Source organism: Seriola lalandi, unplaced genomic scaffold, assembly GCF_002814215.2.
Source record: "Seriola lalandi dorsalis isolate HSWRI2012SDOR001 ecotype SW California unplaced genomic scaffold, Sedor1 jcf7180002054641, whole genome shotgun sequence".
NCBI classification, from domain to species: Eukaryota; Metazoa; Chordata; class Actinopteri; order Carangiformes; family Carangidae; genus Seriola; species Seriola lalandi.
Window position 1 is genome coordinate 240,333 of NW_019525194.1, and position 20,211 is coordinate 260,543.

The 20,211-nt window shown below is 41.9% G+C and overlaps 1 protein-coding gene across 5 annotated transcripts in view; it reads left to right on the forward strand.

Annotated features, from left to right (window-relative positions):
* Window positions 1-20,211, forward strand: part of sbf1 (SET binding factor 1) — a 65,259-nt gene that overhangs the window by 26,702 nt on the left and 18,346 nt on the right. For 2 of the 5 annotated variants that reach the window (XM_023420402.2, XM_087177741.1), the window contains exons 3-18: window positions 1-138; window positions 572-700; window positions 1,034-1,144; window positions 2,467-2,544; window positions 6,779-6,808; window positions 9,186-9,291; window positions 10,185-10,317; window positions 10,464-10,572; window positions 11,786-11,899; window positions 16,695-16,772; window positions 17,318-17,431; window positions 17,596-17,724; window positions 18,305-18,403; window positions 18,570-18,777; window positions 19,170-19,282; window positions 19,502-19,651. In XM_023420402.2, coding sequence (XP_023276170.1) covers window positions 1-138; window positions 572-700; window positions 1,034-1,144; window positions 2,467-2,544; window positions 6,779-6,808; window positions 9,186-9,291; window positions 10,185-10,317; window positions 10,464-10,572; window positions 11,786-11,899; window positions 16,695-16,772; window positions 17,318-17,431; window positions 17,596-17,724; window positions 18,305-18,403; window positions 18,570-18,777; window positions 19,170-19,282; window positions 19,502-19,651 — 1,839 coding nt within the window. The remainder of the gene's footprint in view (window positions 139-571; window positions 701-1,033; window positions 1,145-2,466; window positions 2,545-6,778; window positions 6,809-9,185; window positions 9,292-10,184; window positions 10,318-10,463; window positions 10,573-11,785; window positions 11,900-16,694; window positions 16,773-17,317; window positions 17,432-17,595; window positions 17,725-18,304; window positions 18,404-18,569; window positions 18,778-19,169; window positions 19,283-19,501; window positions 19,652-20,211) is intronic. The other 3 variants (XM_087177740.1, XM_087177742.1, XM_023420403.2) reach the window with 3 other exon arrangements.

A 20,211-nucleotide genomic window follows, 5' to 3' on the forward strand; every position in this document is an offset into this window, starting at 1 on the left:
TTCTGTCAGCCCAGTGGTTGGCAGCTGGTTCCTGAGCGGCAGCCTACCTCCTTCTTTGTAGCGGTTTTGACTGACATCAACTCGGATCGTCACTACTCTGCCTGCTTCACCTTCTGGGAGGGACTGGACAACCCGCAGGTGAGACAGACGTCAGCTGCGTGATGTCCTGACCAGTTGGAGTTGCTAGCGTGGCAACAATGACATGATCCCTCACTGGTATATTGGCATAGTAGTCATGTGACACCTTGGGGCCCATAAATACTTTTTGCCAATCACGCCAATTACAAAAGAGATGGAAACGTCACACATTTTCAAAAAAATGGTGCCAATGAAGACGCTGTTTTGTGTGATTCATGTGTGCGATTAGTCTGTCTAATGTGCACACATGATGAACACCCACTTACTATATACCACCTGTGAACAATGCCAGTTGTTTTTGTTAGAGCACGACATAGAGGCACTCACACTGGGGACTGAACCTGTGTCTCTGTTGTAAGCCAGGTTTATAATTTGATGTGTTTACCTCAGCCTGGTGTGACAGCAGCTGTGTGTGTCTCTGCTCTGTGTTTAGCTGCAGAAGGCTGAGGCCAGCGAGGTGGATGAAGTGGATGAGGAGCTGGCCGTCGTCCAACCAGCGAAGGTTTTTGCCCCTAAGAGCCTGGTGCTGGTGTCCCGCCTGGACTACACAGAGGTGTTCAGGGTACGACACACTTAACAGTTTTTATACTATAGTCACTCCACCCCTTCTGGTTCTATTGTGTTGTTATCTTATCAGCCATTTTTCTGAATGAACACAGAAAGTGGCTGAAACACAACATTAGACCAAAACATGTTACTGTTGAACTGTTTAGCTCTTTACTTTTTGTGTTATGGCCAAATGAAGAGCAATCAGAGTTATGGATTTCATTATTTTGATAAGATTTCAGTAATATTGCCCTGAAGTAAATATGGTGTTATTACAGTGGAGAGACTTTCTCTGGATGTGTGGTACACCTTTGGTTGACAAATGCATTCCTCCCTCTTGATCGAACAGAACTGTCTGGGTCTGATCTACACCATCCATGTAGACAGCCTGTCTGTCCCCTTGGAAACGGTGATCGGAAATCTCCTCACTTGTGTCATCCCGATCGCTGGAGGCTCTCAGGTAAAACTACTGACTGCCCATCTCTTTCTCACACAAACACCTGTACAAACTGCACTACTCTATAAAGGCAAAAGACAAAGACCTGACCTTGGCTGTCATGTAGACCAAAACTGTGACACCATTCCTCTGTCATTTTCTATGCTGTTCAACTTTGCAGGGTGGTATAAACACTCCGTATGTGACCCTATGCCTTGTTCAGCAGTGCAGCTTTGTCAGACAGTTTGCACTGTAGGGAAGTAGAGCTTGGCGCAACCAGCTAGCATAGCACCTAGCGCTAAACTCGCTTTTTTTGTTAGCTTGTTACTTAAGAAAAATCTTAGCGTTGGAGAGGTTTTTTCTTCATGTGTAAGAGACTTTGATTATGCACATGCAAAACTCCATGCACATGTCTTTGTACGTGCATAATTAAATAATTGATGGATTACTGTTTACTGAGTAATGAGGTTTAAAATGTCACTAATCTTCTTCACACAGCTGGTTCTACTGCACATCTCTGTCCCTGAGGGGCAGTGTCATGTAGTGCTCAGTCATCCATCCTGTAAACACAAGTGCAGATATTTTAGCATTATTTCATTTTCGTTGGGTTTTTCTGAGAGACACTCAGTACAAAGCTTTGTTAAACACAAACCCTCCTTTGTGGATGATCCGTGCCACTTAAACAGATAGAGACCAAATCATCACATCTTGCATGCACTGTTGGCCATGGAGCTGGGAAGTATGGGCCCTTCTATTTATAATCAGAAAAACACATCATATCTGAGACACATACTTTGGCACTGTTACTTGCACCCAGCCTTGTTTTTTTTCTTGACACAACTGTAGACTCTTTAGATAACTCATTGCGCTAAAAGTCTCCACTGTTGTGAGTCAGCAGACTTCCTTAGATTAAAAGATGTATTTTTGGTATTTTGTTGCACAAGCATATACACATAAACATGCAGCAGCAGGTCCAGCATTGGGCGTTACTTGAGAGCACATTTGAGATAAATTCAACTTACTTCTCATGACATTTTATGTTTATTTCTCATCTTTCTCTCTCTCTCTTTTTTTCTCTCCATCATTTACCCACTTCTAAAATATATTTTGTTAGAATCATGTTTTGTTATTTTGCCTCCAGAAAATATTGACTTCTTTCTCTTTTTTGCAAGTAAATGAATCATCCCTGTTACACTGACTCATGCTCTTGGTGCACAAACAGTAGGAAGTGTCTATTCTGTCTGAATCTACATCAGTTGAAAACTTCCACTTTGGTTTCCAGATGTTGTAACCCATGTGTGTCACTTCTGTGCACCCTACTGTACACTGGTTCCTCTGTGTTACAGACAGATGAGTCCCCAGTTTGTAGTTTAGACAAGGTTCCTCAGGCCCTGGCCTGTGACTGGCTGCTGGCCTGTCTCCAGGTAACTTTACCGTTCTGCAAGCTTCACCAATCAACAACCAGCTTGATGTTACTGATTCTGTTAATCAAGCAGAAGAGTTGTTTTCTTTTCTTTGAGGAATGCGTTCCTTCTTGCAGTCATTTCAAATCATGCGTGATTGATGGTGCTTCAGCTGTTTTTGACCTTCATTTCTGTGTGTTTTGTGATCAAACATTTTTCACAGAATCATGTTAATCATTTGAAACATTTCATTTCTTTTTTTTTTCTTCTCATGCATTTTTCATGAACTTGATTTGTTGCATCTATTCATGAGCATTTTACAACACTGATTGTTTTCAAGTTGTTTCCTCACTCACACACATGTAACGAACATCTCTTTGACTTCCGGGGACATTACATTGACTTACATTCATTTCCTGAAGACTTACTCCAACCTTAACCATAACTACTACGTGCCTAACCCTAACCTTAACCTCAAACTTAACCTTAAAACATGTCATCACCTTAAGATGTAAAGCTCCATATTTTCCTCTTCTTCTGTGTTTTATTTGAAGTGTTGATCCATAAGAAGATATATTTGTGGTTTTAAGAACCAAGAACCATTTCAGTGTAGTTTTACATCTCCTCTCTCAGGCTTCTCTCTGGAGCTCTAGTAACAGCAGGTCGATGAGCCAATCAGAAGAGATGATGCTCTGAGCCTCTCTTCAGATTGGCTAGAGAAACCAAACCCTGCAAGGTTGGATGATGGGTCCAGGTGGGCAGGGCTTGAGGCATGGCTGAGAGCAGTGGCTGCTTTGATGTGACATCACAAAGTCACAGAGGTCCTGACAGCTGGTTTTAAGGCTCAGTTTCTGAATTCAGGCTGTGTGCATTTCTCTGTGGACTGAGCACTTTGATACTTTCACAGTATTAATATAGAACCTAGACCTGATCTATAATCAAACAACACATGGATATCTACCTTTATACTATATGGACCTTTAACCTAAACTTCACCTTCAGATTTAATGATTTATGTTATGGGGACTTGCTTTTTGTCTGCATAAGGAAAACAAGTCCCCATAGTGTGACTGTGTAAACAGATTTAGGTCCCCACAACATGAGTAATACCTGGATCACACACACACACACACACACACGCTCACACACACACACACCCTCCCGAAGCTGTGCAGGTCGTAGTTCAGTTGCTGGGTGGCCATATGGTACAGCAGATGGCTTCCTACTGGACAACGCAGCGTCTGAATGAGAGACTCAGTTCTAATCAGTATTAACACGCATATAGACCCAAACAGCAGAGGCTAATGCACAGCTCTCCTCACACACTAACACACATCTGAAAATAAAAACACTCATCAGCGCACAGGCCCAAACGCCATGCTTATTCCTTAATCATTCTTCATCATACTGACAGATTCTGACTTAAATATTATCAGTGGTTTCACTGTAGAGCTGTTATGTTACCTGTAATTGCACACAGCTCCTTAAGGGCCCTGAAGTACAAACAGTTCTGTTCCTCTAGCTCAAGAGGAGGACAGGCCACTTTGCAAAGAGTAACACAGACTTACACACATTCCAGTCAATGTTTAATGACATGGGACTTTTCTCTCTGCTACACTAAATGTCTGTCATTACTTCAGAATCCGTCTGTTCACGTCAGCCTCTGCCCAAAAACACACAACAGACTCCGGCAACGTGACACTGAAATGATCTCGACCATTAGACATATTGTCTTGGCAACACTGTCGCACACCAAACTGCTTTTGGCACCAGTAACCGTCAGGCGTTCCAAAGGCCCACATAGACTCTATGTAAATATGAACTAGAAAAGAATAGTTAGAGTTACATAGCTGTGCCAGTTGGAATACTTGCAACATTTCATAATAGATTTAACTGTGGCTTCATCATTGTTAGTTACACATAACCTAGTCTTAAATCCAAGGCCAAGTCACATTTCATCCTGTATTTTTGTTGTTAGGAAAGTCCCGTTCATGACAAGCACATTGACCGTGCAGTAATGATTCGCTGTGTGAGCTGATGCAGGATGTTCCTACATCGAAACGCTAAATGTAGGCTAATGTTAGCAGCCCTGTTGGGGAAGTTGTTATTCAAGGCAGCGCTACGATCATCACGCATTGCTTAGGCCAGGAACACACTGGATGCTTGGCGTTTGTGTTGCAGTTGCAGAACGTCTTGGTTTTCATTTTGGTGCCCGCGTTAACAGGTTAGAGCGGACACACTGCCTCGCGACTGAGTCTGTTTTTCACACGTAACACGCTCGTCTCCCAGCAGAAATGGACAGAGAAAAGACCTGATGATGTCATATTGACAGCATACCAGCAACATTTCATAATACGGACAGCTTCCACTATAGTTTCTATGTCGAGGCTGAATTTGAATACGACAAAGACATGAAAAAATACTAATATATTTTTTAACCATTTGAGCAGCTGCATGTGGAGACAGACATTTTAGTGACATTTTGTGTAAAAAAAAAAAAAAAAAATCTGAAATGAATTTATAATGAAAAGAAATCCAACATTCCAGCTGCCTGCAAACTCAGAGACAGAGCTGAAGCAGCAACGCAGCAGAGACGCATCCGGTGTGATCAACACACACACACACACACACACATGTGCTTCTCTGCAACAGCTCAGTGACGTCAGCTGCCACGCTCATGCAGTGCAGGCAGTGTGTTCCCGGCGTTAGTCTTCATCACAAAAGCAGCCCTCTATTTTAACATTAGAAGTTATCATTGTAAATGCAAATGTGCTGTGAGAGATCGAAAAGCTCATTGAACAGTCAGATGACGCATGAACATTTGAGCTAAATGCACCTGCAGTGACAGCAGAGCAGATTATTGTATTGAATCCTATTGAGGGACTAAAGTGTGTCTGAGGTCCTTAGCCAGTTCCAGTTGACAGCAGCACTGCCGCGCATCTTGTGAAATAACCGATTGCTTACAAGTGTTTGACTAAGACAGGTTGACCAGCAGGATGTTACAACAGCAGATATTTATCAGAGTCGTTTACACAACTCTAATGTGAAGTGAACTTGAGGCTGTTGGCCTGATATGTTGAGACATGCTGAAGTAGAGCAGTGCGGTGGCCTGAGCGGTGGGTTTTTTATGCACCTTTGCTGGTAAAGAACATCCTGGTGAATCATGATGTTTGTGGTGAAAGTGTGGTAATGTCAGATTTCCCCCTAGTTTGGAATGACTTCTGTTTAGTGTGGTAGACAGCCAAGTGTTCATTTTCCCATCTATAATTAATTGACATGACAGAGGAAATTCCGATCCCAATTTCTGGACATCGCCTGTCACACAGCCAAGCACTCTGACAGTTTAATGTAGGAGGAACAGGTTATCATAACTGAAGGAGAGAAAACCCACACTTCAAATTAAAAGTTGCAGATTGTTCTGCAGGAGGTCATCGCTACTCTCTGTCAGTTGATCACATGAGCAAACACACGTCGATCCTCAACATGGCACGTAGCCTGTGGACTCCAGTGAGTAACGTTAGCTCTTATCACCGTGGTGTGTCAGTGAGTATAAGGTTGGAACGTGATTTCAGTGCAGGAACTCTGTTGTTACCAGTATCAGTTTTAGTACCTGTTATGGTTTAACAGCAGTCACGTGCTGTTGGATAAACTATACTGTGGTCAGATGTTTTCAGTTTCGAAAATAAAAGAAATTCCCCTTGTTGTTCCTGTGTCATTTCGGAACCATGTAAGGATGTTTGCTAGATCCTTGTTTTGACTGGGTCTAATCATTGTGCTCACCTAGGTAGGGTGAATGTGACCTACAGTGGACTACACTATTACTATTATATTATTGCTATATGACAAATGAATGAGCCATTGTTTGTACTGTGGTTTCTCTCTGTGTTTTTGAATCAGGACTAAAATGAATCATCTGTTGCTGTTACTGCGCTGTTGAATGTCAAACGATGGCTTGACTTTGTTTTGCACGTGTCTCATCCTATATTTTTACACAGCGCTCATCTTGCAGTTCATGTTCATGATGCCATTGTTTGTGCAGCTTTACTTGTTTTGCCATGCTGATACATTACTGTCATGTTGTTGTCAAATTTTGGGCATTCTGTGCCCTCACTCCTGTTGTTTCTAACCTGGGTCTTGTTCTGCGGGGTGTGTGTGTGTGTATGTGTGTATGTGTGTGCATGTGTGTGCGTGTGTGTGTGTGTGTGTGTGTGTGTGTGTGTGTGTGTGTGTCTCTCTCTGCTGGATGCTTGTGTAGCCGGGCCAAGAAGAGAGAGAGGAGAGATTGGTACGCCAGCCTGACTTCATTCTCCCCTCGCCACCTATCAGCTCTGAGCTTTTCCTCGCTTCCTTATTCTCCACCCATCCCCGACTCAGCCAATCCCTGCACACGGCCTGTGGCAGGAGAACCAATCATAATGCTTTAATATAGACTCAATATGTGACCAACAGCTGATCAACCTTCTTACATACAAAACCAAAACAGCATCTCTGATACAAGCACGAGCCCAAGCATCAGCTCCATAGATTCATGATGCTGATCATTTCTTTTGTTTCCTTTGTAACCAACTGCAGTTCTGTGGTGGAACTGAAAACGAAACTACAAAAGCAATAAAGTGGAGATTCTACAGTTCACTTTAGATCATTGTACTGTGAACAGCAGGCTTCGAGATGCATCCTCTGGACTAATTGATTATAATGAGGAGGAGCAAGAAAGAGTTATTTAGATAGTATTAAATACATGTTAAGGTAAAGGGTAATCCCATCAACCTTCACTACACAAAGTGGTTTATCTCACTTATCATTTCTGCCTGCCAAGAACAACACTATAACATTCCCTTTGTTCCTGGGCCCAGACAGTCTGTTATTCTAATTACTACACGGCTCTGATGTATAATGTATCATAACTGTTATAAGTATAATCAGCTACAACCTCTCCTATTTGTTGGAATAGTAAACTAGCTAAATAGCCGGCTGAGGTACTGCCAACACTAAAGCCAATCAGTGGGCAAAACATACACATCCAACTCTCAGCAGAGAGAACGCTCTCTGTCCAACGCTCCCTTGAAGCAATGGTTCTTAGAGTGGTGTCGGGGGACCCCCAGGGGTCCTTGAAAATTTTTCACGATAAATCCATCCATAATTAACACAATGATAGAATGTATTATTATTTTGTTCATGAGTTTCAAACACTTTCTGTAGTAAAACATCCAAAAGTAAAAATCAATTAATTATCAGATAGAGGTAAGTATGTTTTGGCTCCTCTTCAGGTACAGAGATATCATTAGAGGTTTTATAGAGGGATTGTAAGAAATGTTCATGTTTCTCAAGATAAAAAAAAAAAACAGTATTGAGAGTCAGTGGGAGAACGTGGACAAGAAAGACGAGCACACTGATTATACTTAGACAAGAATTAGTCACCTTGCCATTGGTCCATCAAAACAAAGCCTGTAGCCGTCCAGCTCAGAGAAGTGTTAACGATTCTACATCAGAGCCATGTGGTCATTAATTAAAATGATGGAAACCTCCGGCCTGTCAGAGCTGAGTTTTCTCTCCACATATGTAAAATAACATGAATCCACATGACTGCTCATTATTATCAAATCTGAAACACTAAAGTGAACACACTGGATGATCAGATGTTGACTCGCAGTATTGAACCGCTAACAGCTCGCCTGGTTGCTGACGCTATCGCTGCTGTAGAGAGCATGAGAAAATAACGCTGCACCTCTCCCCTCCCAGCTAGCCCAGTCCTCACGCAGACAAACAGACTGGGCAACTGTGAACCACTGAAACGAATCGCTTCTCCAGTCAGACTGGTTTGTGACCCTCTGGCAGGATTAAAATGAAACTACTGTTGTTGTTTTGATTTTCCGCAATCCCCATAAAACGAGGATCACATTATCAGTGATGATCACAGTGTCAGTTTCATGTCCCTGAGCTTTGCCGTGTTCACTAGTCATGTTGTCTTGTCTCAGTAGACTCCCAGCTTTACTCAACGATTGTAATTGTACTGTATAGATTTGTCTTAATCATCTCTGTTTGCACTCTCGGGTACAGTTGTTATCCAGACTGCACACAAGTCAATATTTATTGGCTTTGTCTTTTGTCTGGAGCGCAGTAGATTTCCAGTTATATCAGTTCAGATCAGACGCCAGTGTGTCCAATGTGAGATCTTGAGTTGTATTTTTGTTGTAATTTTTTTTTTTTTTTTTAGAAAAATACTACCATTTTATTTAAAAGTTATCCCAGGACATGTTTCATGGCTCTAAATGAATCCTCCATACAGAGCGACCCTCACCAATCCCCTTCCCACTCGTGCTTGCATTAGACTGCAGTGGAAAATCACCTGCGCATGACACCTGCTTTGTCACTGGGGTTCCAGTTTCCCATAAAGGCTCTTTGATGTGGTGGTGCTGCTGTTGTTTTTGCAATAAGGTTGTTGGCATGGAGTGGAATGGCTTGTGCCTTAATTGTCGTGTACCTGCTAAGCTTCTGGGATTCTCCATCTCTCTGTCGCTGAGTAACGCTGCTCTGACGCACAACTGTGATTAAACCGAGCTGTCAAACCCTGGTTTTTCTGAGAAACGCCATTCGTTCTCTGATTTTCTCACCCGCCTGTTTTTTAATCTTTCTTTTCTCTCCTTCTCTCTCTTAATCTATAGAGGACCATAACTTTAGGTGCTGGCGACCGGCAGGTGATCCAGACTCCCATCAATGACTCGCTTCCTGTCAGCGGCAGCAGTGTGGCCCAGCTCTTCAGACAGCTCGGTATGAACAATAAGAATGTGGGATTAATACGTCCGTCCCATTTCTAAACAGGGTTTTCAGGTGTCCAGTGACAAATGTGACCGTTAGAGTCATTTTATAGCAAAAGATTTTTAACAATAACAAATGGTCTGTTTCTCATGTTTTTAAACCTATGCATCAATCAATCAAACTTTATTTCTATGGCACTTTTCAGACATGTTAGCTAGAATTACACTATACTAAAAAGAAAAATGACAAATAAGGAAGCTGACAATTAGATACAATAAATAGATTTAAAGAGAGATTTAAAATAGATTTACAAAGCTATAATAAATTAACAAACAAAAAAATGATATAATATAAAATAATAAAATAATATAGATACAAGCAAATAAGTGAATAAAATGAAATGACTAAATTGCTTCAGTCCAAATTTGTTAGGTCATTAAACTGAGTGGCCACTTTACAGGCTGCTGGTTCTTCTGCAGATATAATCCAATCCACAACAACAGTTTTGGCATAATTTTAAACTGTAGGAAGCTTTTAATGCTCAGTTTTTGTTGCCACTGTTCTAAACGTTTTAATTTAACTGTATCTTTGTTACTGAGCGAGTGGAGGTGTTGAACTTGAGTGCGTTGCTCTGTACGCCACATTCACAAACATAATTGGAAACAGCTTTCAGTGTGATACAGGATCACCTCTAGCTAAAGTCTCAATAATAAACATGTTGGATAATCTCTCTAAGTGTGGTAAAGGTAGAATTAGACAGAAGTGGACTGCATTAGGTTATACAGGTGTACTTAATGAAGGACCCAGTTGGAAAACTAACTTGAGCTTTGTATGAGGATGTGAAGGAATGAGTTCCACCTCCTGGACTGCCAGTGATGTCCTGTCTGTGCTCTCTCCTCCCTCAGGCATCATCAACGTGTTGTATCTGTTCTGTGCGGCGCTGACGGAACACAAGATCCTGTTCTTGTCCAGCAGCTACCAGAGACTGACGGACGCCTGCCGTGGACTGCTGGCCATCATGTTCCCCCTCAAATACAGGTGAGTTTCCACCATCTCTCAGTGTTGTCTCACTCTCTTGTTTATTTTCACAACATATTTCATCTGGTGACTCGTGGAAATAAAGAGTAAAACAGCATGGGCAACAGTTGATATGTGAAGTCTCTCTCCCTTTGTGTCTCTCTCAGCTTCACCTACGTTCCCATCCTACCGGGAAAACTACTAGAGGTCCTGAGCACCCCCACTCCCTTCATCATTGGTGTCAATTCATTCTTCCGCTCCGAGACACAAGAACTGGTGGGTCCTCATCACTACAGTATGAAAGACAAATGTGACAACGACATCATCGGGATAAGACAAGATAAAGTCTACTGGGAAAACTGCGTCACTGTAGCAACACAGAACCAGTACAGATAAATTATTCATGCTGAGACAGGGAGTCTCTGTCTCTCACGATCCTGAATTTGCATTAAACATGTATTACACATACTCATCTGTAACTGGTCATCTATTAGGCAGTTATTCTCAGCGAGCACTTAATTAGGAACATCAGGGAAAGAGAAAATGAAACCAGCCTGAAGCAGCAGAAAACATTGGCAGCCAGTTTTCGACGACTAAAAGCCGTCTCCACACAACACATGTATCAACAACAAACAAACAGGCGGTATCCTTAAAAAACCCAGCATGCACCGTGTGGAGGATGGACTAGTTGAAACATCTGCTGCCAGTTTACATCTGCAGGAAAGAAATGTGGTGCTTGTTATTCTTTATTTAAGTTTTAAGAACATGAAGTTAAGAACATTGTTCCTCAGTTGAATGAACCTTTTCTCTCTGTTATATACTTATACATCAACCCCTCAGCTCCTCTGAAATGGATCTGAGTTGTGATTACAGTAGGAGGAGTATGTTTCATGTAAACTCTTACTGACCCATTAAGCAACGGTTCATCTGTCTTTTATTAAGCCTGCCCCTGCTGCCATCTGGTACCATCTGATACCTGTCTTTTGCTAACAGTGTTCTATATAAACCTTGCCAAGGTAAATTACACTGATATAAATGACAATGAGTAGTGTCTAGATCTCTTGATCAAAGAAAATAATTCGCTGCTATCTTATTAAAGCCTGATGAGTTGTGTAATGAAGACTCTGACCGTGCGCTGCTGCATGCCGCTCACTGCGCCGCTCTGATGGAGCCATTGTTTCTCACAACAACGAGATGCTGTGTTTTGTACAGTAGTCACACGCCCATCATCAATGTAGGAGCAGTTGTCGGGGTCGAGGAGGTCGGAGGTTATCGCGTAGGCAGCCCTTCCTGCTGTCTGCGGGGAGACATGAATGTGTGTTTTGTTGTTTGAGCTTAATGTAATGAGCAGCTGTCGACGGAGATGACTGTCCTCTGCCTGTGTGTGTTTGTCTTTCTCTTGCATTATCGGCTTGTGTATCGTGCTGATGTGCTATTATGTACAGTCTCAGAAGCAGAGATGAAAAGTGGGTGTGTGTTTTGTGCTTAGTTGGATGTGATCATCGCTGACCTGGACGGCGGCACGGTGACAATCCCCGAGTGTGTGCACATCTCCCTGCTGCCTGAACCGCTCCTTCAGCAGACACAGACCGCGCTCTCCATGGTAAGAACACTGAACACGCCCACAACACACACACACACACACACACACACTACTACTGAGCACTGGGAAATCTCATTAACATCCAGTGGGCGTTTTCTACCAAAAAATGATTTTTTTTTTGCCTATTCAGAACATTTTTCTGTGGGAAAATCATTGTTTTTATCATTTCTGTAAATATTTCATTTATTTTGCAAGTGGAACGGAAAGTTTGTGTTTTTTTGTGTGTTTTTATTTTAAATGCTTACATGGCAAATGGTTGATAGACTGCACTTGTATACTTATATATACTATCCTCTTATCAGCAACTTAAAGCGCTTTTAAATGGGAGCCATTCACCCATTCACACACACATTCATACCAAGGTTATTATCATTAACTAAAACTAACAAAATAACAAAAACTAGATGTGAAATAACATTTTAGTTAACTGAAATTTAAAAAAAAAGTGTCTCAGCGTACGACCAGTACATGTGCACATTAAGTGTCCAAAACATTCACTGTATTAATGAAGTCAAGTATTTTATTGTTAATTAACTGCAATAATGAGCCACAGAGCTGCAGTACTTACGACTAGTGCTGGACAATCCAATTTGTTGATGCGTTTATTTTGAGTTGGTTCATCTAAATGAATCTCGCCCCTGACAAATACCTCATATTACAAAAAACACTAATACTTAAAGTAATTCAAATCTTCAAAGAATAAAAACTAAACTCAATGAATAAACCCGATTAAAAAAAGAATTAAAACTAAACTGAAGTTGAAAAAGTGAAAATGAAATAAAAAATCCCAAATTATTATAACCTTGGTTCACACAGCACTTTTTCCTACACGTTGCACTTTTCTACCGTACACACACATTCTCACACTGATGATGCATCAGGGGCAATTTGTGGTTCTGTATCTCACCCAAGCACAATTTGAAAAGTTAATTGGAGCAGTTGGGAATCGAACCGCCGACCTGTTGATTACTGTATGACCCGCTGTACCTCCTGAGCCACAGCTGCCACCACCTACTGCGGTGTATTCTGCCAGCTCAGCCGTAGCCATATCGGTTTCAGGCTTCATAGTGAAGAATGTCCTATCAAGTGTTGTCCCTGCACTGCACTGCTCTGTTGTTTTCCTATCAAGCACTTGAAACGATGCCAGCTCATATCAAGCACTTGACTGCGTCCTGCAGCTTCAGCTCCTTCCAGTATCTCAGAGCCAGCCCATTCTCAGAAATACCTTTTTATCTTTTTAAGTGTGTAAACAAATGATTTCCCAGCTTGCTTATTACTCCATTGATCTATGTGTGAATTTGCTTTCCTGCTTCCCTTTGGTGGAGCTGTTTACTGTGTATATGTTTCAGTACAATTATGGGATGGGACACTTTTAAACAGTGGGTTCTTTTTGTTACTCATTTTATTGAATATCTTGTATATGTAGATAACAACAGAGCTTTTGCAGGAAATAGTCCCCAGTTTATGATAAGATGCCCAGTCACATAATTCATTGGAGGGACTATAAAATATTATGATTACAGTCACATTCAAAACAATATGATTAATAATTATTTAGTCACACAATAGTGGGCTTGTCGGCAGTCTGGTCAGAGTTTATTGCTGTCTCAGATACACCCTGACATCTGCTCAATGGTGGGAGCTGACTCTCTTATTTATTCACTGCTCTGCCAGCTCACGTGCTGCATGAGAAACTAGTAGTGATGACACTGTTTGTAAATGACTTCAAGTGTTTTTACAGCTATAGACATCATCTATAAAAAATATTTCCACCCTTGTTAAATTTTATTCTTTTACTGGTTTTAAAGATTGGGTGTGATCAAGATGTTTCCATCCTGATTAACTGTAAAAACTCTTTTCTCCGAGCCTAAACAGAAACAGTATTAAAGCTTCTGATATCGCATAAAGTTTTTTCAAAATGTATTCAGTATAAAGGCCGTTAATCCCTCTGAAACTGTATGAAACTGGTTGTTTCTGGTTGGTTGCTCGGGGTCAGTTGTGGGAAAATCCTTTTAATGCCTGTTAGGATGCCTAAGTTAGTCATGCCCTCCTGGATAGTCTGCTCTGTTTGTGATTGCAGTCACGTGTAAAACACCATGATTCATTTTATTTGGTTTTTGTTTGTGTGTAAAATGACAGATGAGTGTCGTGTCTGAAGCTTGGCACAAACCAGAGGACAGTTTTCCCTCTGCTGGTAACGCAGGGCTGGAGTCTCTGCAGCTGTGATGTCACTGAGGCAGAGGTTAGCATGTGTTTATTTGGGCATGGCCGGAGTTGGCGTTCACTTCTCTGTCTCAGCTCAGAGATGCCCAGTGTGTTTGGATGATGCCTGGATTTTCAAACTGGACGTGCTCTTCCCACGAACTCTTGCAGTATTTATAATATTTGATCCTGAGATCTTTTCTAATCTTACATGCATTGTCCTGATTTTCTTACTTCAACAGTCTAGATACAGTCATGTCTACAGCAGCCAAACCATTATACAGTATATTACATTTAAACTGCACAGCAGGACTGCAGAATTCATCTTTCCATAATTAATTGTCTTAGTCTTTAGAGAGTGCAATGCAGTTAGAAAAGGAGGTTAACATAAGATGCATCAGTACAGCATTAATTTAAACTGACTACACATGCTGTAAAATAATACATTAATCAGGATCTCTGCAACTGGTCTTGAACCCACAGCTGTGGATGCTGCTGGAGAGAATGACAGAGCAGACAGAGTATTCAATTAAAATTCAAAGAGGTCCAGTTAGACAAAGTTTCATCAAGCAAAGGTCCAGTGAAATGATGAAAATTACCATTATAAAATAATAGTAATACTTTCTGTGTGTAATGATAACTATTTGTTCTTGTAGCATTTCAAGGAAGATAAGAGCTGTAATAAGGACCGACTAATAACGGGTTTTGAAAAATTATGATAAAGTGCTTTATTTTACAAAATGAAATAAAAAGTGTAGCTAGTAAACCAACAGTCTCATCTCACATCTCAGCTGCTGAGCAGCTTTATCACGTCCTTGTCTCTGTCTCTCCCTCTTCTATCCCACTGATTTCTTCGATGTCGTCCCTCTCCGTGTGTGTATCTCACTCACTGACTCAAGTCACAGTGATTGGCTGAGTAGCATCACGTGACCGTTAACGTTAGGAAAGCTGCGCTGGTTAAAATAGAAACGCTCCGTCAAAATTTAATGATTCCCCAATAATTTATAGGTTACACGCCCGGGTGTGGATAGGATGGTGTCTTGGTCCAGATCTGGACCGTGGCCTGTCAGTGACCTCTGTTTTAGTGACATTTCCACATGTGTGAATGAGTTTGAATAAGCTTTTAGTTGTTCTCATGTTCTAAGCTTTTCTCTCAGTCCATAAACCAACTTTCTTTACGACTGAAAAATACATCAGCGTTGCTTGGTCGTGTGGTTTGGGAAGAATTTGTGCAGTAAAAGTGAACTTTTTGAAATTCCTCTTTTAAAAGGATCATGAACCTATTGACAATACCCGGTTCATCCACTTTAATATGAACACTGCTGTGCATGACATCATGTCTGACCGTCCTCAGGGTAAAATGACTTCTCCTCTCATCCCATCCACCTGCAACCCGCTTCTCTACCTTATTCATCACTCCTCTTCCTCTATCCCTCTGTCTGCCTTATCTTCCAAAACATAGGCACGAGATCTAGCCACAATACTTTCTGCACAACTTCTTCATTCGCTTCTTTTATCTCTGCATTCAATTATATCCTTTTAATTGTTTTATTATCTTATGTTTTTATCTATGGTGAAGACAGTTCAACATGTTTTCCAAGTATATAGACCATAGATGACTGCGAGTTAATTATGTTCCCTGCATTTTATAATTGCATCATGCCAGAGAGGGATGACAGTAATTAGACTATATTATTCAGTTCCAAGCTAAATTAAATCACTCCTCATTTTGCTGCTGAGTGATCTTCCAGACATAGTTTTAGAGCTGCTGTCCCATTAAAAATGTAACATTAAAATGTGTTGATTTCTACAATCCTGACAGCAGCTTTTGTGTTTGTACAAGCAGATGTGCGTCACAGTGTCCTCGAGCAAGACACTGAACTGTGACTTATTTACTGGGGCATCTGCTAAATGCCTAAGAGGACAAGGCTAAAAAAAAACAAACAGGTCTAATAAAAGAATTTATTGGGAAATCTAAGGATCATCCTCCCTTGTGTTTGGTGTTTGGGACTGTTTCTGTCTCTGGCTGCTCTGTGTGCTTTATGACTTCTAACCTGGAGACTCTTGTGTGTTGTAATCATTGTTCTGTGTTGATGGAAGTAAGGAAATGAGTCACAGAAGTTCACTGGGTTATGGGTCTATGTCCTCGGTCAACACAGATTTATAAACGAGACACAAGAAGAGATAATTGCGGACATTAGAAAACTGATCAGGGGGTTTGTGTAGGGAAAGGAAAGAGCTGGTTTGAGTGAGAGCTGTGGGAACGAAGATGCTGTAGATTGTCGGGCAGCAACCGTGAACCAGGGCTTAGCTGCTCTGCTCTCCTTACAGTCAGCTGAATGGATATTCATGTAATGGCCCTGAGACCAAAGCCTGTTTCTAAGGGTTGAGCGATTATTAGACCTGGATGTGTTGCAGCTGCAACTGTTTCTGTCTGAATGATTTTGTTTTCCTTAAAGCCAGAAAAAAGCTCAATCTGTCAATGAGAAAACTGACTCCATTAACTACAATTCCATTCAACAGAGACAAGCAACAGTAGAAGGGTTGGGAGATGTAGTCTGCAGTGTTTGATGGTGGTTTCCTGTTGTTGTAGGTTTTGGATCCAGAGCTGGAAGTGGCTGATCATGCCTTCCCCCCAATGTCCACGCAACCGTCTTCACCTAAGATCCAGGTAAGAGAAACACATTTGAGAATTTCTTCAGGTTTGGTGCAAACATTCCTGTGGAGTCAAGACGTCGCAAAACGTGCACAATTTAACACAAATGTGTAATAGGATAAAATGATGAAGTGATGACATGTTATATCCAAACGGTCCACGGTGGTGTCTGTGTCTGTGTGTGTGTGTGTGTGTGTGTGTGTGTGTGTGTGTGTGTGTGTGTGTGTGTTGATCCATAAAAAGATATATTTGTGGTTTTAAGAACCAAAACGCTCTGAGCCTGTCTTCTGATTGGCTGACTGTTTTCTGAGTGATCTAATAAAATATAGCAGATTTCACGTAAAATCTTAAAGGAACCAAATCCTGCAGGGTTGGTTGGTGGGTCCAGGTGGGCCGGGCTTCTTTGTTGTGACATCACAAAGCTCCAGAAGTCCTGACGGCTGGTTTTAAGGCTCAGTGCCTGAATACAGGCTGTGTGCATTTCTCTGTGGACTGAGCGCTTTGATACTTTCACAGTGTATGGACCTCTAACTCGACTGTTGTGTTTGTTTTTGTTTCAGGATAAGGAGATTCGAGGAGTCTTTCTGTGGCTGTTCGCTCGGCTCTTTCAGGGCTATCGCTGGTGTTTACACATCATTCGCATTCACCCCGAACCAGTGATCCGCTTCCACAAGGTACAGGAAGAAACCACAACTGTGAATGATACTGCATCTAACACTGCAGACCAATCAGATGTGTATTTTTTCATAAAACAATGTTCAGATCAGATCACACACACAAGCACACATAAGAATTGCGTGCGGTCAGATCAGATTAGTGCTAATGTGTGTTTCCACAGGCCGCCTTCCTGGGTCAGAGGGCGCTGTCGGAGGACGACTTCCTCATGAAGGTGTTGGACGGCATGGCGTTTGCAGGTTTCGTGTCAGAGAGGGGGCCTCCCTACAGAGCCACCGACCTGTTTGATGACGTGAGTCTGTCAGCACAATATGCACCACTTGACTTTTTTTTTTGTTTGTTGTTGAACACATACGTTACTTTGACTGTTATATCTGCCAACTGTCATTCCTAACAGGCAGAACAACTTAGCACTAGTGATTGGCTGCCTATCACGCTGACCAGTGTCTCATAGTTGTGACAGATCATTTGTGAACCATGAATAAACTTTACTAACATTAGCAATTTATCTGAAAATATATCTTTTTTTTTAAATCATAATAATAAAATAAATCTTTTATTAGTTTTTTTGCACATTGTTGCCACCGAAATGTTGATCAGCAAAAGAGTGTAAAACCATCAGCATGAGTCTTTATCACGTCATCTGTGTGCATGTATGTTTGTGCACAAGATGCCATCAAAATATGGGCCTGCTTAATATTATCCGCTTTCTACAGCAGGTGCCTGAACACTATTTTTTTATCTCAGTTTGTAAAAGGTTTGAGAAAGATTTTCTCCGTCACTGTTGATCTGGTGGCAGCTGAACGTAACTGACTCAGATATGAAGAAAGATGCATCTGAGGTGACTTTACCTCTGTGTGCTGTGTTCACAGCTGGTAGCCAATGAGGTGGAGCGGATACGACAAGAGGAGACCTGTCCACAGAAAGTCATGAACCATGTGAAGGAGCTGGCCGAGCAGCTCTTCAAAAACGTACGCTGACACAAGTTTCTCCCTCTTTAACTTTCCTGCCCTGTTTCTGTCTCTGACTTATCCCTCTCTCTCATAACTTTGTCAACTTTCTTTCTTGTCACGTCAGTTTGTCCCTCCTCTCTTCTCTACGTTTACCAGTGATTCTCTTGTGTTTCCCTTCTTCCAGGAGAATCCGTACCCCGCGGTGGCGATGCACAAGGTCCAGCGACCGTCTGAAAAAAGCCAGACCACTACACAGAATCAGACGTCCTTCCCTGTGTTGGACGACGTCGCGGTGCAGCTCTTCGTCGACCACGCCGCCGCCAAGCTCAAGACCGCGCCTCCCGTCGTCAAGGCGGAGCTCAAGAGCATGGTGCCATCCGGGCCCCCGCTGGGTGAGCTGGGGATGAGACTGAGGGGATGACACTGTGTTTTTAGTGCTGTTCTTAGCATGTGAAAAAGTCTTTTAAGAAAACTCACTGGGAAGAGAATAGACTGAGTAAAATTATGAGGACTGCGGTTATAAAGGATGGTGTTGGTGTTGGTAAGACACAAAGTGGGAAACACTAACTCTAGAGTTTAGCTGTAAGGTGGGTGTAGGTGTCGGGTTCGATAACTGCTCGGTAAAACTGTTACACCAAGTTGATCTTCTTTCCTTTCACCTCAAACTTCCTGTGTGAACTTTTGACTCAGACAATCTGTCTCACAGTGTGAGTTTAATGGGGTTGAGCTCGGTGCTGCAGTGATGAATGAGTGTCTGATTACCTTCCTCTGCTCATCACCGCAGGAGACTTCGTGGACAGAAACGGCAACGTGATGGCGAATAGCGCTCGCAGGCTGGAAGTGGTCAGGAACTGCATCACGTACATCTTTGAGAATAAGATGCTGGAGGCAAAGAAGGTGAGTGTGATGCATCTCTGCAGGGCGAGAGGAGTTTCATACAGTTCGATGAATTCTGTCAAGAAATGCTGCCTAAACAGAAAGATCTACTCCCTTTGTAGCTCTGGCCTTTTGAATGTCTTGTCCCCTGAATACTCACTGTATGTTTTGCTGTTTGTTTAATTCTCTGATTTTTGAAGTGGCTGTGTATGTGATTGTTTTTCTGTCTCTTCTGTCCAGTTGATGCCAGCTGTACTGCGGGCGCTGAAGGGTCGGGCAGCCAGGGTTTGTTTGACCCAGGAGCTCAATCAGCATGTCCTACAGAACCGAGCTGTGCTGGATGACCAGCAGTTCGACTACATCGTCCGCATGATGAACTGCACCTTACAGGTAAACCCTGAAAACGCTACAACACCTCGGCTGGTAGAGTGAAAGCACACACTGAGCTGCACCTCATTACACTTTCATGGGAGATTGAATCACGGAGCGAGGCATATTCTGTGTCCTAATTCCACACGACATATGAACTGGATACACTGTACTACATACTAACATTACAGTATGTTGGTTTTGCTCTTAGTGTGCAAGAAATCAACTTTATCATTTTCACATATCAAACTGCAACTTCAAAATACTAGTGCCAGTTGAGCTACTCAAAGTAGATGGATCAAAGTCCAAATAAAGATGAAATTACATTATAAAATTGGGTTTTTTTTCTTCTTCATCATACAAATGTGCTCTGTAAACTACAAATCATAAATCAGTATCATAGAGGGACAAACTTAGATTTAATGTCCTCTGTGCATACACTAGTGAGCATGTCATATTTTATTTCTCTACATAGACACACGCTTTCTATGCACGTTTGTTGCATGAAGTGCTAATGGTTAATGTTTTATCACTGCAGTGCCATGACGACTGAGCTCAGACAGACAGAGGCTAAGGAGCAT